Source organism: Octopus bimaculoides, chromosome 3 (genome assembly GCF_001194135.2).
Source record: "Octopus bimaculoides isolate UCB-OBI-ISO-001 chromosome 3, ASM119413v2, whole genome shotgun sequence".
Classification (NCBI taxonomy): domain Eukaryota; kingdom Metazoa; phylum Mollusca; class Cephalopoda; order Octopoda; family Octopodidae; genus Octopus; species Octopus bimaculoides.
The window spans coordinates 31,985,414-32,002,012 of record NC_068983.1 but is presented as its reverse complement, the minus strand read 5'-3'; the positions used below and the strand labels follow the sequence as shown (position 1 = coordinate 32,002,012).

General features: G+C 34.3%; 1 protein-coding gene across 1 annotated transcript in view; it reads left to right on the top strand.

Moving 5' to 3' along the window:
• Positions 1-7,903, top strand: part of LOC106883255 (protein FAM185A) — a 16,325-nt gene extending 8,422 nt beyond the window's left edge. Inside the window, exons 5-8 of the mRNA XM_014934191.2 lie at positions 1,587-1,770; positions 2,714-2,812; positions 3,320-3,484; positions 4,541-7,903. Coding sequence (XP_014789677.1) covers positions 1,587-1,770; positions 2,714-2,812; positions 3,320-3,484; positions 4,541-4,662 — 570 coding nt within the window. The 3' untranslated portion in view covers positions 4,663-7,903. The remainder of the gene's footprint in view (positions 1-1,586; positions 1,771-2,713; positions 2,813-3,319; positions 3,485-4,540) is intronic.
• The last annotated feature ends 8,696 nt before the right edge of the window (positions 7,904-16,599 follow it).

Here is a 16,599-nt window from a genome sequence, read left to right as displayed (position 1 = left end):
GGCATGACGTCAGTGTCTGGGGAGGCTGACCGGAAGAGGAAAAAGGGCAGAGGGAGCCTCGATCAGGATTCGTGCCCTTTTTCGAACGGGGTCGCGGACAGGACAAGACGTGTCTAGTGACGGTCTAGGTTTTGGAGAAACAGCTGCTATTCCTGGTGTTCTTTGGGTCGGGGCAAGCTTCAAGGATTGGATACCGCAAGACAGACTCACAGTCGACGAAAGGAAAACCGAGGTAAGGCGATTACATCTACTCGTACGCACACACCACATGGGATAAGGGAAAGAGGGAAGGGCAGAAGAGGTGACTAGAGAGTGAATTGCCCTGGAATATTCCACGATCTATTTTGATGTTCTCTGTTACATACAAACCTTTCTCCTGCTTAAGAAACAATTTTGTGTTCCACAGTCCCATACTATGCTGTAGAAAACCTTTAAAAAAAGGAGTGATCTTGTATATTTTTAGTGCCTTTAAGATCCAGCTATGTGGGACATTGTTAAATGCCTTATGATAGTCAATCCACGCTGTGTTAAGATTTCATTTTTAGATGAGCAATTTTCGAGTATCTTATGGTTTATTAATAGCTGGTCTTTGCAGCCATATGAGTTCCTTTTGCACCCTTTTTGTTTGAGGGGAAGGGTGTTGTTTTCATCGAAAAATTGGTGCATCCTTTCGGTGAGGATGGATGTAAGTGTTTTGTAGATGGTGGGTAAACAAATGATCGGCCTGTAGTTTTTTGAGTTTCTTGTGTCACTCATTTAGGGAGTAGGTATGCTATCCCTAATGTTTGCCAGCTTGGAGATCTTTTGGGGGTTTCTGATGATATTAGGGTAACATTCCATTAATTGACAGTGTGATGATGAGAAGCTATTAAGCCAGAAGTTTGGGATTTTATCATGTCCAGGAGACTTCCATGAGTTTTAGTCAGAACCTGAATTAGATCTTGCATTGTAATATCATTCCATCTCTGTCCTTCAATCTCAGCCATTCTTTCTTCTTCTGTCCCTACCCATTCAGCTTCCCTGTTGAATTCCTTTGTCACTCCATATGCTTTTCCAAAATGTCACTCCCAGGACCAGCCTTAAGCCAATTGGACCAATTGCTCCGAGGGGGCCCCGTGCTCAAGGAGGCCATATCCTTATATTCCTTATTATTATTATTATTATTATTAAATTTTCATGACACTTCAAGTGCTCTTGGAAGTATACAGTTCCAAAAAATCATAGTTATGCAAACTCCTATCTTAGAAGATGCTAAAAAGAGCAGGTGTTAATGAAGAAAAATGTTTCTGATGAAGCTGATGTGTTGCAGGTATATTGTTGTTGTTTAGTCTCAGATCGGAACTGAATGAGGCAGCCCATAACCAAAGTTGTTTCAATTGTGACCTCTATTCTATCTAATTACATTATTCGATATGTTCTTATTTTTAAGACAGTCAAGTGCAATTTAAGAGAGACCTGACCTCTGTTTCTAGCAAGTTCTGACATCACATAGAAGTCCTCCAGCACCTTAAGCTCTCTTTTTAGCTTCCTCATTTCAGGCTGATGTTTTGTGTTTTTTCAAGTAAATTGTTTTCATATACTTACAGGTTATCAAAGCAGACCGTCTGCAAGGACAGACCATTCACTGCAGTGTGGGTGGTGGCACTATGGATATTCAAAATATTTATGCTGATACCTGCAATTTAACTGCCAGTGCTCGAGCCCAGCTCAGTATTGGTAGTTGTCATGGAGACACAATGATACTCATGAAAGAAGGAAATGTGAAAATTAGTAAGCATTTATAGTTTTATTTATTGTTTGTTTCTAATGGTATAACTAATTGTATGAATAATTATAAGTATTTAATTTATGGCCCACTCTCTGGTAGGACAAATATAGTCAACTACTTTACTCTTGGTATTTAAAGGCAATGCAAATTGAAGTACCCTAATATTCACAGCTAAAGATACCAAGGTGGCAGATAGTGTTAAACTGAATGATGGATTAAGTAAGGAATGACAAGATATTTGAATTTAGAATACAAAGAGCTGGGATAAATGTTGCATGGCATCTGATCCAATGTTCTTACAGTTTCACCAATCCATTGCTCTATACTGGTAATGGTTTTTTGATCCTGAAAGGATGAAAAACTAAGTTGAAATCAGTAGAATTTGAACTCAGAGCGTAGAGATTCAGAACAAATATCACAAGACATCTTATCCTGTCTAATACTCTATTGGCTCAGTCAGTTCACCACCTAATATTTGTAGAATGAAAACTTTCATATTTGTTCACTGAGTGGAGTGAGTTCCTTGTAATCTTGAACAGCTTTCCATCAATATGTGATAGCATGGAAAAGCTCTCAACTGAAAACCCCTCAAAAATATTAGAATAGTCTATTTTTGCATCAGTTCATCTCAGAAGTGAATAATTTAATTTTCCTATACAGAAATAATTCTTTTGTCATTGCAGATTGTAATCTATGTTGCAAGACACTATTGATAAACAATTCTAATTTCAAAAGAAAATAATAAACCATTTTTCAACAAGTTTTAGTCAGTGATTTCACTGTCACCATTCTAGCAAACTCACCAATATAATGATGATGATTCCATACATGTGTCATTGTTACATTAAACAAAGTTTAACAGCTTAGTGTGTTACTAAATGGTTCTTCCATGATGTAAATGATGTGAGATGTGAGGTATATTTTCACTAATTTCTTTCATTCCAGAAAATTTAGAAGGTCATCTTGATGGTACTACAGATGAAGGAGACATGGATATAGGATTAACAAACACTCCAAAGAATGTATCAGTTGAAAATCATAAAGGTATATACAAATTTAGTCTATAATTCTTTTACATCAGTTCCAGTGTTTTGTCTGCTATTTATTTTACCAACCTCATATGAAGAAATGGTGAATTTTTAAAGTTTTTATAAACTATGTTTTTTTTAAACTAAAAATTAGAAGGGACTTGATTTAATGAGATGAGTTGTTATTCAGATTATAACTTTTAGAGCACCATTAAACTTGTCTTTAAATATGAAAGATTTTTTTTTGAAATTTGTATCTGTCTTGATCAGTTTAATCTCTGGTAAAATCTTGTAATATCTTGAAAATCAAATTGATTGAAAGGTAGTGCAAGTATAAATTTTAGAAAATCTTTCATTGCTGAAAATGTTGTCATTGTTGTTATCATCATCATCATCATCATCATTCTCATCATCATCATCATCATTATTATCATCATTATTATCATCATCATCAGGAGGGAGATGTTAATGACAAGCAAAATTATTATTATAAAAGGGAACTTCTTTCTCAATTTCTATCAAGGTGATATTATTCTGGGATTCTGTCCAACACTGAAGGCCAATTTTGAGCTTAATGCAAAAAAAATAAAGTTAGATGAAGATTTTTCAGAACTGTCAGAGAAACTGGAGAAAAAAATTGTTGGTGAGAAACATTTGGATTGTCCACAAATACACATGGAATTACGGGGTAAGTATACTTGCATGTATAAATGTTTTATATCTATAAATTATTAAAAGCAGTAAGAAGCACAAATTTTTCTGGTTCACCAAATTTTGAATTGATAACTGCAATACAAAGCAACAAATATAGTCACAGTTCAGTAAATTTACTGAAATGGTTAGTTTTGAGAACAATGGGGAAAACATTTTAAACAGGTATTTGTAAATAAGCTATGTGTCTTTACTATTGCAAAACACCTGTGCTTGTCCCTCTATCATACTTTAAAACCCCAACACCTGACATAAAGCCAATGCCCCCTCTCAAACACTTTCTCCACTTAATTGAGTGGGTTTTTTCCTTTGCCTTTTCTTGTTCTTTTCCTGTCTTGCTAGTTACATGGCACCTTCACTTGTGCTGGTGGCAAAAAAAAAAGCACCCTGTATACACGATAAAGTGGATGGCATTAGGAAGGGCATCAAGCCATAGAAAACATGCTGAAGTTGACACTGGAGCTTGCTGCTTGCTGTCAAACCATCCAACCCATACCAGTATGGAAAATGGACATTAATTAATTAATTAATTGTTGTTGATAATGATGATGAATCGTTGTTTTAGTGCCCCTTTGTCCTTGTTGACATGATTTGGACAATATAATCCTCAGTATGACACTGGTATTTATTTTATTGACTCCCCATTAAAGGAATGAAATTTTACTTGAAACGTGACTGGATTTGAACCTTGAACTATTAGGTATTGAACTAGTTACAGTCGAATATCCAGTCACCTTTTTGGTATTTTTCTTGTGTCTAAGAAATTAAATAATGATATAGCAAATATAATGATAACATCCTGGAACCAGATTAGCAGTTGGTACTTGTTTTCTTTTGTTTTTTTATTACCTGCCTATTATAACATTTTTGAAATTTGTAATCATATATACCAGAAGAAAAAATATTTTTCTAGTCATGAAGATTTTTCTATTTAGCAAGAAGTTAGATGTAAAACAACTAAAGAAGAAAACACTAGAAGTCTGATTTTCTGATTTCCTTCCCCATCTTTTTTGTTCTTTCTTTTTTTTTTTAGGTTCAATTGGATCTGACAACAAAAATTGCAGCCAGGTTAAAGCCATTGCAAATCAAGGTAACCTCACTTTAAAGAAGCAGGATTGGCTTTCATCCCTTGGATTTTCTCTCAAGATGGATTGATGAAGAACAAACCTTATTCTGTATTTATATCATTATTGATGAAAAGACTTATTTAAAAATGTGTTTTGATGTTGTTGTTTGTTGTTGTTTCATTTGAAACCCTATTATATCAACAAAATGGATTACAACAAATCTATTTAGGCAGCTACAACAGAATAATTTAATATTTATTATGTCTGGTTGGTTTTTAACTCTACAATATTGGTAGTAAAGTGTCATTCGTCATTTATTATTGACTTATATCTTTATCCTTGTTATAAATTGAGGTGTATTTCATTGGCATAGAGAAGGAAATGGTCTAAGAAATATGCCACTGAACTACTAAATCATGAGTTATAAAGAATTCTGTTGTTTATAAGCAGAGCTATTAAATGTACATCTATGGGCTCATTTCTCTCAACAGGTCTCATGGAAAAGTTACTGAACAGGAATTGTTAGCACACAAAAACATTTTGAGTATGTTTTGCTGCAAATGCAATTTTACTATGAGACTTTAGTATTGCTGAAGACGTCATATAAAGCATACCTGTAAAAGTGATTAAGATATTTATATTTAAAAAATGTGGATGTTCTCCATCACTGCATGTCACCAACTATCATGGTCTGCTGTTGTCTCCTTTGTAAAGTTCAACATCTCAAGATCAGTTTTCATCACTTTATTCCATATTTTTCTATGTCTTTCTCTTCCACATACACCATTCACTTTGAACACTCAGCACTTTTTTATGCAGCTGTTATCATCCATATGCATCACATGCTCGTACCAACCCAGTCGTCTCTCTTGACTATTACATCCAATTCCTCTTACAATTTTTCTCTTAGGTCATTTGTATACCAGCTAAGCATGCTCACTGTATTTATTTATAACCTTTGCAAATTCTCTGCAGTCAAAGTCCATGTTTCACTACCACATACATTATATATATATATAAACTTAACAGGCATAAAATATACCCCAGTATTAATCACATTTGAACTACTAGAGCCTACAAATGCACCTAAAACAACAGCAAGCCCTTCAAACTTACACTCACAAGGCTTTGGTTGGCCCAAGGCTATAGTAGAAGACACTTGCCCAAGATGCCACGCAGCGAGACTGAACCCTGAACCATATGGTTGGTAAGCAAACTACTTACACACACAGCCACTCCTGTGCCTATACCTAAGTTTTAACATTATCTTCAAAATAATCACCTTGTGCAGCAATACACTGGTCCCAGTGTTCCTGCCACTTTTGGAATCTGGCCTGGAAGTCATTTTCCATAAGCGAGTTGAGGACCTTCTGCGATTCACTCTGGATCTCAACAACAGTGTTAAAACAGTGACCTTTGAATTGCATTTTCATCTTCAGGAAAAGATGGAAATCTGTAGGTGCTAAATCTGGCAAATAGGGTGGGTGTGGAAGTGATACTATGTTGTTTTTGGTGAGAAACTCATGAGTGAGGAGAGCTTGATGATAGGGTGCATTGTTGTCATGAAGAATCTAATTCTTTGTGCTCCACAAATCCAGTCACTTTGCTAAATATTCTCCCTCAAATACTTCAAAACGTTGCAGTAGAACTCTGAATTGACAGTCTGACCCTGAGGGAAGAATTCTTGATGCACAATACCAAATTTCCAGGGGTGACACTCATGGCAGATCACTCATCGTTTTCCACGTATGTTCTGCTTTTGAAGTGCTCATGTCACTTGAAACATTGCATATGATTGCCCCATCACCATAAGCTTGCCAATGTATGCTCAATGTCGCTGTACCAGATTTCCTGAGTTAATGCAAAATTTCACATTGGCTCTTTGTTCCTGTCCATGACAAAATCATAGACTACAACATACACATAATCATAAAACCACAAATATTACAACTTGCAAAGTTAACACAGCAATGTCAATCAGTACACTGCCTCATGAAGGTCACTGCTAGTTCTTGCTGTACATGCAACCAGGTGTTGCTACCTTTTGGCACACTCCAGAATTAATTCGGGAACTTTTTGATACGACCTTGTACACATTCAAAGACAATAAACTGCACAGCAAACAAACACACGCCCAAACATTAATACATGTTTGTTTTTCTCCCCATTATTCAAACTCAGCAATTTATAATCCTTTTCATACACACATGTGCACAGATTTGTTGTCTGATCATTTACAAATGCCCACATGAATAAAACACACAGAATAAGACCATGCACATGTCAACACAAAAAAATTCACACTCATACCCACATATATAAATTGATATGACAAACTAAACACAGTCACACACAAGCACACATGTGCAAATCACACAAAACGTGCTCATGAATATAATGAAACCATACACACATTCATACCTATCTGGTTAGTCATACACATATGCTAACATATAGAATCACACATACAAACACACACAGACTTTAAGAGACATACCTCTAAAAGAGCACGCACACTGATAGATAATGTGATCAAATGTCCTTTCCTAAAATGTCAATGATCTCTTATGTCTTACTTCCTTCAATCCATTTTGTCATAATAATACCTGCTCATACATCGCAAACAAATTCCTCCACCATCCAACAGTCTATACACCTCATCAACCCCCAGCAAAACACAAAAACAATAGTATCACACACTGGCAAAAGTAAAACAAAGCAAAACTATATAAATTTCTTCCAAAGTTATGGAAGCACAGTAGGAAATGTTTTATCAGTTCAATGGCTTTTGAGGTTTAGCTTTTTCCTCATTGTATGATCTGTAAATAATCAAAAGTATATCTTCTTAATGCAGCCATAGCTGTGATGATTTGTACCATAATGCACCTGGAATCTCTCTTCCCAGTTGTTTTGATTGATCTTCAATTTTATGATGTGTGTCTCTGCCAAAAACAACTATGTAGCTGAATAGTCTTCATCTTCTGTTAGGGTACAAAGGTTTCCAAAATATCACACCTGATATGACTTATTGTTCAGTACAGTGGCTGCAACTAGTTAAGCCTACTTTGTGTTGAGCAACAACAGTATAGCTTACCTTATGTTTGAAAATCAGAAAAAATAAAACATGACGTACTTGGTTAGAGAAAAATTAATTTTTACCATAATGAATTCATACATTATTTTTGTAGCACTATAATTTAACCCTTTAATATTTTTATATATCTGATAGTGTTAGAGATATTGTGATGCATGCTTATAAATGACGCAATGGTAAAATAAAGATCTTATTTTTTTGTGAGATTTGCAAAGAAAAAACTTAGATACTTGAATTTAAACATTTAGTATTCAGATTATTCTATCAAATGTAGTGCTTATTTAATCACACTGTTTATAATTGATCATGCATTATCTCATAGCTTTGAAAGATTGATGTGATTGCTTATCTTTAGAATGACATGCAGGATAGGTGTGAGAAACTGGATTTGGCTGGTTTGAACATAAAACAGGTAGACTATCTGGGCCAGATATGGCCAGTTTAAATGTTAAAAATATGGGTAAACATCAGTAAGAGTAAAGTATTTTGTTCTGTGATGAGAAAAATCCTAATATTTCAAGTGGAAGTTTGAAGAAATTGTACTGTTTTCCTAGCAGCTGGATTTGGCCATTGTGAATATCAAAGTGTTGTAGATTATAAATTTTATAATTATCATTCTATTTTTTGATTGTTCAATATCCTGTAATGCTCTTGACAGGTGATGTGAATTTTTAGAAAATAGAAATAAAAATTTGCCAGTTTCCAAAATTTGTTGGGTAAGCAATTAGATGATCTCAAATTTATGCATGATTCTATATCAATCATTCTTTTTTTAATTGTAGAGCTATCTATTTGGACCCTGCATTATTTAAAAGATTTTTAAAAATGTATTTTACTAGTTTGATCATGAAAATTCTCCGGAAACGAAAAGCTTGTTGTATTAATTTTTTATTCAATAAATGTAGTTGTATCAGTAGCATATAAAAATATCTCAATATTTTACTCTTCTTTGCAATTCTATGATTCTAAGGAATATCTTTCTATAAAGATGAAAGATACCATCTTTTTATTCCATTGAAAAAGTTTCTTTAAAACTTTTCTTGGTGAAGCATCCATCATATAGGATACTTCAAATCAATAAAAAGCTGGCTAAACAAGTCCAAATGAAAACTACTATAATAATAATAATAATAATAACAATAAATGTCTCATGTAACATCTTGCACAATGTGGATACAGATTATTTTATTTAACGTCAGTACATTACTAATGCTTATTTTATCGCCCTTGCTGTGAAAAAGCAGTTAACCTCAGCAAGGTTTGAGCTCAGAACTAAATATTAAATTATGAGAATGCAGTTGGATAACCATGCTAAAAAAGGGTTAGTGATTCCAATCTTATCGCTGATATTGCATCATGACTTGGCCTAAAACACAAATCATTTAGCAGCTGATTCTACCCAACTGGAAAGAGGTATCATAAGTGGTATAATTCACTACTACTAACAACAACAGCAATGATCTTGGTTTTTATTACTGAAATCAGATCCTCTGGTGGGAAAAACAGTCTGCCATTAGCCAGAATCCTAACCTGATTAAGATTTATCTCCTATCCACTTAATAATACAGAAGTGCTACACCTGTGAATTGTGATTCATTGCAGCAGAACAAATATCAGATTGTCTGAACAATCATCCTAACATATATATGGTAATCTAACAAAGATCACAATGAAATTTTAGTTTCTGGTTCAAACCTTATATGGTCCAGATGTAAGAGACATAACTACTTTATTATAAAGCAGCTCTAATCATAACAGTTAATGTTAACAGATTGAATAAGGAATATTAAAAAGCTAACTAAAAATATGCAATGAAAGCAATATTAGACAATGACTGATATTGTTTTAGAATTTCCAGTATGACAGGCTTGAACATATTTCACTAATACATATACAGTTTGATATATTTACATAATGAGCCCATTCGTCATTTCTTTGGCAAGTACAGTGAAAGCTGTTTTGCTGAAAGTCAGAATAAGCCTGAAACGTTCCAGTGTTGTCTTCCATGCTAGCTGAAAAATTGAAAATAGTATCATTTATTAATTAGTATTGTTTTGCCCTTCACCATATATTTCTTGCATTAAATATGTTAAAGTGGGAATATTACCAAGAGGTGTGTGTTTGCTTTGTGGATCTCAAAAAAGATATGATTGGTGCTGCAGGACATGCTACAGAGGGTTTTGCTGGAGTTTGGGATTATTGAGCATCTTCTGATTGCCATACAGTCCCTATATATATTTGTGTTCAGGTAAATGATGTTAAGTTAAAACCTTTCAATGTGAGTGTCAGACTGGCAAAGGTGTGAATTATCACCTCTCCTTTACGTATTTTTTTTGAAAATTGACATGCACAACCTCTGTGAAAACAGTATCTCAATGTGTGGGTGAAGGATAGGCCGAAATTTTTATGATGACTTGGTGCTACCTCATTAAGAGATCTCCAGCATACACTGATTGGGTGTACTGCTGAGTGCTCCAAGGCAGGAGTAAGAATTATTGATGTGAAGACTGAAACATTGGTCCTTTCAAGAAAGTCTTCCCAGTGCACTCTGCATGTTAGTGAAACATCACTGAGATAAGTGAAGACGTTTAAGTGTCTCAGAACCGTATTCATGAGTGACAGAAGATAGGAGGCTGAATTGAATGCTAGGTACTGATGTAGTAATGCACCACTCCAGCATTCAACCTTCAGAAGAGGAAAAGTTGGTTTTCAAGCCTATCCTTACATGTGGTCATAAATGTTGGATAATGACCAAAAGAGTACTATTGAAAATACAAGTGGCTGAAATGGGGTTCTTTCAGAGGATCTCAGGAGTAACATTACTTGACAGGGTGCATGGCTCAGAGATCAGGGAGTCTCTCTAGGTCGATCCACTACTTTACATTGAGAGGTCACAGCTGCAGTACTACAGAAGTGATTAGAATGTCGAAGGAGAGATTTGCAAGATGGATTCTTCAATCTGAGCCAATCAGCAAGTGACCATGAATGAGATGATTGGGTAATATCCTTAGACTCAGTCATTCTTAGGATCCAATCAGAAAGTCTAATAACGGTTGCTTCTGACAGAACCCTACAGAGGAGGTACTTGAGGAGTCTACCCCCAGACCTTCCTAGGAAATGTAGGTAGAGAAGATGGTTGCAACATGTTGCTGCATCTGCCATTATTCAGTATCTGCTTGGGCCATCCTGAGCAATCCTCTAAGTCAGTTCCCATCTCCATTATATACTTCTTCATACTCTGTGACCATGAAGGATGTGGCCAACCAACATGAGCTGGTGCCCCAGCTAGATCATCAGAGAAGTGAACATGGTATGCAGGATCCAGCTTGGGAAATCAAGCAACAAGACCAAGCAGTTTAAGTTGACACTCCCAAATCATACAAGTAACAGGATGTATTTCAGTTTCTGAGTATAGTCATTGGTTGGATATGAAATCTGACCAATGGTAGCCCATAATTCTGTAAACTTTCCTGATATCAAAGCCATTCAGGTGAACCCAAAAGGCAATGCATAGTGTCCAAGTCTCGAAACTGTTGAGCAAAATAAGAAGGACCATAGACTTGAAGACCCAAATCTTTATCCTGGTCAGATATCAACAGTGCCAAACACCTTTGTCCAGTGAGTCCACAATTGCACCAGCACACTCGAGTCTTTTTAAGACTTCAGACTCACAGTTAATGCTGCTAAGGTAAGTGAAGCAGTCAACATTCTCACCTACAACAGAGTCAAGTGAGATGGAGTCCCCTGGGAAGCCAACAAAAGACAGATCTTTGTTTTGAACCAAGAAACTCTGAAGCCAAGTGGTTCTGCTTCCTCACTTAGTGGAGGGAGAGCACTCCTTAAGACATCCAAAGACTCAGCAAGAATAACCGCATCATCAGCAAAATCCAGATCTGTAATGAGCACTCTACAACTCAATTGAGCCACTATCCGGCCAAGTATCCAGTCCATGCTGGCACTAAACAGAGCGGGAGCTAAAACATAACCCTGACAGACTCCAGATCTAACTGGGAAAGAGTCAAATGTTGAGCCCTAAATCTGAACTGTACTCTCTGTTCCAGCATATAAGGTCACCATCAACCTAACCAATCAGGGAGGTATACTTCACAGCTCCAGAATACTCCACCAAATAAAATGCCTTGCCTGTCTTCAATGAGTACACAAGATCCTGTCAGTAGTTAACATATGTTTGGTCCCATCTGACTATCATGTTCTCCAACATGATACTTGGCTGGGAACTAGTATCGCAGTGATGATGATGTCATGTCTGCTGTTGATGGCTTTGACCAATAGGATGAAAGCTTCCTCACCAATGGAATCCAAGCACTGTGACACAGATGAAAGAAGTGTGTGAACCACAAGGGGAATTATGTTGAAAAATAAACCCCATTTAGTTGCATTCCATGAGTATATCATGGTCAGCCTATGAACATTTCAGCCAGCCCTTATATACTAGATGCAATTCTAATTATTAAAGGGGAAAAAAAGGTGTAATTGAAATGCATAAGCTATTTCATAGTTTGAAGAATTAGGATCTATTTATCAACAAAATACTTTCACAATGCTGACCTGCTCATTAAATATTAAACTCTGTGTAGCAAAGGCCTGATTTTTAACAACAGCTAACTGCTTTCATTTTTTACTTTTTTATTTTTCAAAACAAGATAGCACATGATCTTGATCTATAGCCTATGTATTAGTTCTAAATTTTTTCCAAAGTAATTAATTTAATAAAATGCTAACAGAACTACTAAATCCACCTGTTTGTGGTAGCATATCAATGTTCGTTGCTTGAATATTTCACTTTAATCTGAATTTTCCCTTTCTTGTAACAAACTGCATTGTGAAAACAGAAAAGAGATAATAGAAAAGAAATAGTTTTGTCAAACTGAATTGTTGAAGATAAAGAGATACAGAAAAAAATTTTTAATTCAAAAAAAGGAAAAAGTATTTCTTATCCTTGAAAAGTATTTCCTATCTATTTGGCTCAGCCTGGTTAAAACAACAATATTATTTCTCTAGGATTCAAAATACATATTCTGAGTTCAAAGAAAAATTTGGAAGGAAGCTTGGTGAGTTTATATTAACTAATCAGTTTTAAATCTTTTTTAGCTTTATTTTTGTAAAATTAACAATATTGTTTCTCTAGGATTCAAAATACACATTCTGAGTTTAAAGAAAAATTTGGAAGCTTGGTGAGTTTATATTAACTGATCAGTTTTAAATCTTTTTAGCTTTATTTTTGTAAAATTAACAGATTATTCTTGTAATCTATATTATAAAGGCAAACATCTGTGGATGCATTTTGACTATGTTAATCATATTTCCAGGAGATAAATGAATATTGATTGATTATTTGATTGTGATAATAACTGATTTTTGTATTAGTTGATGGAATGAAATCAAATAATTAATTTAAGCCTTAGAAATTATAAGCAGCATTTCAAAATAATTCCTCTATTCTTTGATTCAGATATCATATACAGAAAGAATGGCAAATTCTGAAGAACAAAATGGGGGAAAATATTTTTTTGATATATGTAAAACAGACATGAGAATCCAGCAGTTGTTTTGTGCAAGACATTTCCTTCCTAAAACAAATTTGAAACAAGTCATTTTGTTTAAAAACCCAAATAATGAGGGGAAGTTCAGAAAACATTTGCACTTCTTAGAAACTCTTCAGAAGCAGCAATTTAACACCAGAAAAAATGTTCATACACACTTTCTAAGGCATCAAGAAAACAAATTCCTTAAATGGAAAGAAAAAGATGAACAAAATATACAGAAAATTAGCTTGTTGAACAAGGACTCAAATTTCACAAATAAATATGTTCCTAATTCACATGTTAGCTTGAAAAGCTTCCAAAGAATAGAAAATGATTTGAAATGTGATGAGTATTCACCAATTTTCCCTCTACAAAACAGAAGGAAAGAATTACCCAGTTTAAAATATAATTTCATTAGAAATGCCAATGCAGGCCAAGAAAGAAAACATCATTTTTTAAAAAATAGGCTTCGTAAAGATTTCCTTAAGCAAGAAAAATTACTTACGGATCATCGTTTCTTGGAACTCTGTTCCATTTTGAATCCAATGGAATTCCCAAAGGAGTTTGTTAGTTCATTTTATGAACCATTTATAATAACTGCTTCTACCAAAACTGGTTACTATCAAAATAAAGATGAAAAAAATTCTTTATAAGTTCCAAACTCAGTATCATATTTCTATGAACATCAAATGTAAATTTACCTAAATTTTTCCTGGATTATATTCATTATTTTCTAATTTATGTAAATATCAGCTGGTTGATGTATTCCTTTGGTTCATCCAAATTGATAGCTGCAAATTGACTATATATTTTATCATCATCATTTAAACATCTACTTCTCCATGCTCGCATGGGTCAGATGGAGTTTATTGAAGTAGATTTTCTGCAACCAGATGCTCTTCCTGTTGCCAACTATTACCTGTTTCCAAGCAAAGTAATATTTCCCCATGGCCAGACATGTTCTCTAAGAATATTGAAAATGAATGATGTTCATTTACAACAATCACACAATGTCAATACAAAGGGACACACACACACACAAACACACATTGATACATATTTTGGGCTTCTTTCAGTTTTAGTCTATTAATGTTGATTTTCCATTAAAGATTTTCAAAATCTAATCATTTTATCTCTTCAAATTTACTCTACCACTTTTAAAGATTGGTTAATATTAAAAACTTTGTGCTGGAATGATGGTTATGAAAATATAAAATTATGATCAATCCAGATGTAAAAAAAGGTATTTTAAGTTGATGATAGAGACTAGCTGCAGAAGAAGAATTTATTATGTCAGATCTAGAAATGATGTCACTGGATCAAAATGCATGGAGAAATATTGTATTATAGACTGGTTTAATTTATTGTACTGAGAAAAACACAGAGGTTGCCTTTTATTTTTCTGGTGGTTGATAAAACAAGTATTAGTCAAATACTGAGATTTAAAACTTTGTGTGTTAATGTAAGAAATTATTACTCATATGATTGAAGACAGTGGAATAAAGGAAATAATTAAGCACCAGACTAAATGCTTTTCACTATTTAGTTTCATCTCAATATTTTGGGTTCAAACCTGGCTATGGTTGACATCTGTCCCATGAAAATTACCTTTCAACAGAAAAAGAATTAGAAGCTAATTGTTATTATTAGAATAGCTATCTTCACAATTCAGATTTGATATAATAAATAGCTGTGTGAATAAGTACATATGTTACCATTAATGCATTTGTGACTGTGGTTGAAACATTTTTGCAAGCTTTGATTTTTTATATTATCTATATAGGCTTCAACTGTAAATGTATATTCTGTTGTCTGCATATGATAAATGGAAAATGACAGCTCTTTGTTCAGACATGTGTTGTTAAGTAAATACATAGCTGTAGATCTATCTCTTGGCAAACACACTTGAGACATCTCTAAGATTTAGCTTGTTATACAATAATTATCTTATGCAGCCTGTTGTCAAATCCAAAGTTCAAAAACAATGACAAGACGTGCCAACTCTGATTTCAGGATGACTAATAGTTTTGCTTTTCTTCTTTATTGTTTTCTCTAGAGTCTATGGAAAGAGTTAAACACAAACCATTCAAGTTAACAAAATATTTTCTATTATATAATTGCTTCTCCTTGTTACAGCAGTGTGTTGTTCTTACTCTTCATTACTTATTTACAGCCAGGTGGACATTGAAAGTCAAGTGTCTTGTCATTACATATAATGTAAATATGGTGACTGGATATAAAACATTAACGTCTTGACATGCTCATGCCCTATTGTTTCAATCAACTATGCTATCATCTATATATAAGTAATGCAATCTACCCTTCATGTAACTTGCAGTACCTGTGAGTGCTAAAAGTATAAGTGTTGCTTTACATTCTTTACTACTAACAAAAAGACTGCCCTCTCTGTAACTTGAAATTGATTTAATCCTACCCTCTACGGCTTCAGATTACCCCTTCAAATCATTCCCCAAAGTGTTCATTGCCTTGTTGGCAAATAAAATGTGTTTTCTGCTTGTGTGTATGTGCTAGATACACATGTGTAAATTATAGAGAAAGAGCTTGGAGCAGCCACTTGGTTGAAATTGAAAAAATTGCATTCAAAATATCCTCATCATCATCACTTAATGCTTATGTTCTATGCATGCATGAGTTGGACAGATATATTTTTTGTATAACAATTCATCATCATCATCATCATTTAATGTCCGCCTTCCATGCTAGCATGGAAGAGTCAGCCAGGCAGAAGCCTGCACCAGACTTCTGTGACTTCTTTGGCAGGATTTTTACAGCTGGATACCCTTCCTAGCACCAACCACTCAGCAGAGTGGACTTAGTGCTTTTTATGTGGCACAAGCACAGGCAAGGTTTTTACAGCTGGATACCTTTCTGAACACCAACCACTTTACAGTGTGGACTATTCTGTTTTCTATATACATATATTTCAATCACATTTAAAGTGTATTGATATATTTTGTTTTGTATGATATGTATTTCAGTTGCATTTGAAATCTATAACTGTATTTGTAATTACATTTTATCTATACTATATATAAAACAGAGATGTGTGTGTGTAATTGCTTATCACGTGAAAACGGCTTCACCATTTACTTCCATACTTGTCATACATGAATAATTTGACCTCGGATAAATCGTAGGCTCTTCATTTGATTTTTTTTTTATCTCTAATTAAAAATAAATAATATTGCTTTATATTTAAGATTCACTTCTTTAAAAAGGTTTCTCAATGTCAACTTCCAGTACGGACGTGAAAAAACGGCGACGTCTCTCACTCTCTACTTTTAATGTTCGCTTTCTGTAAACAACTACGATCAATTACTGAAACACATATTTACAAAGTTCATAAATTTAAATATTCCATACA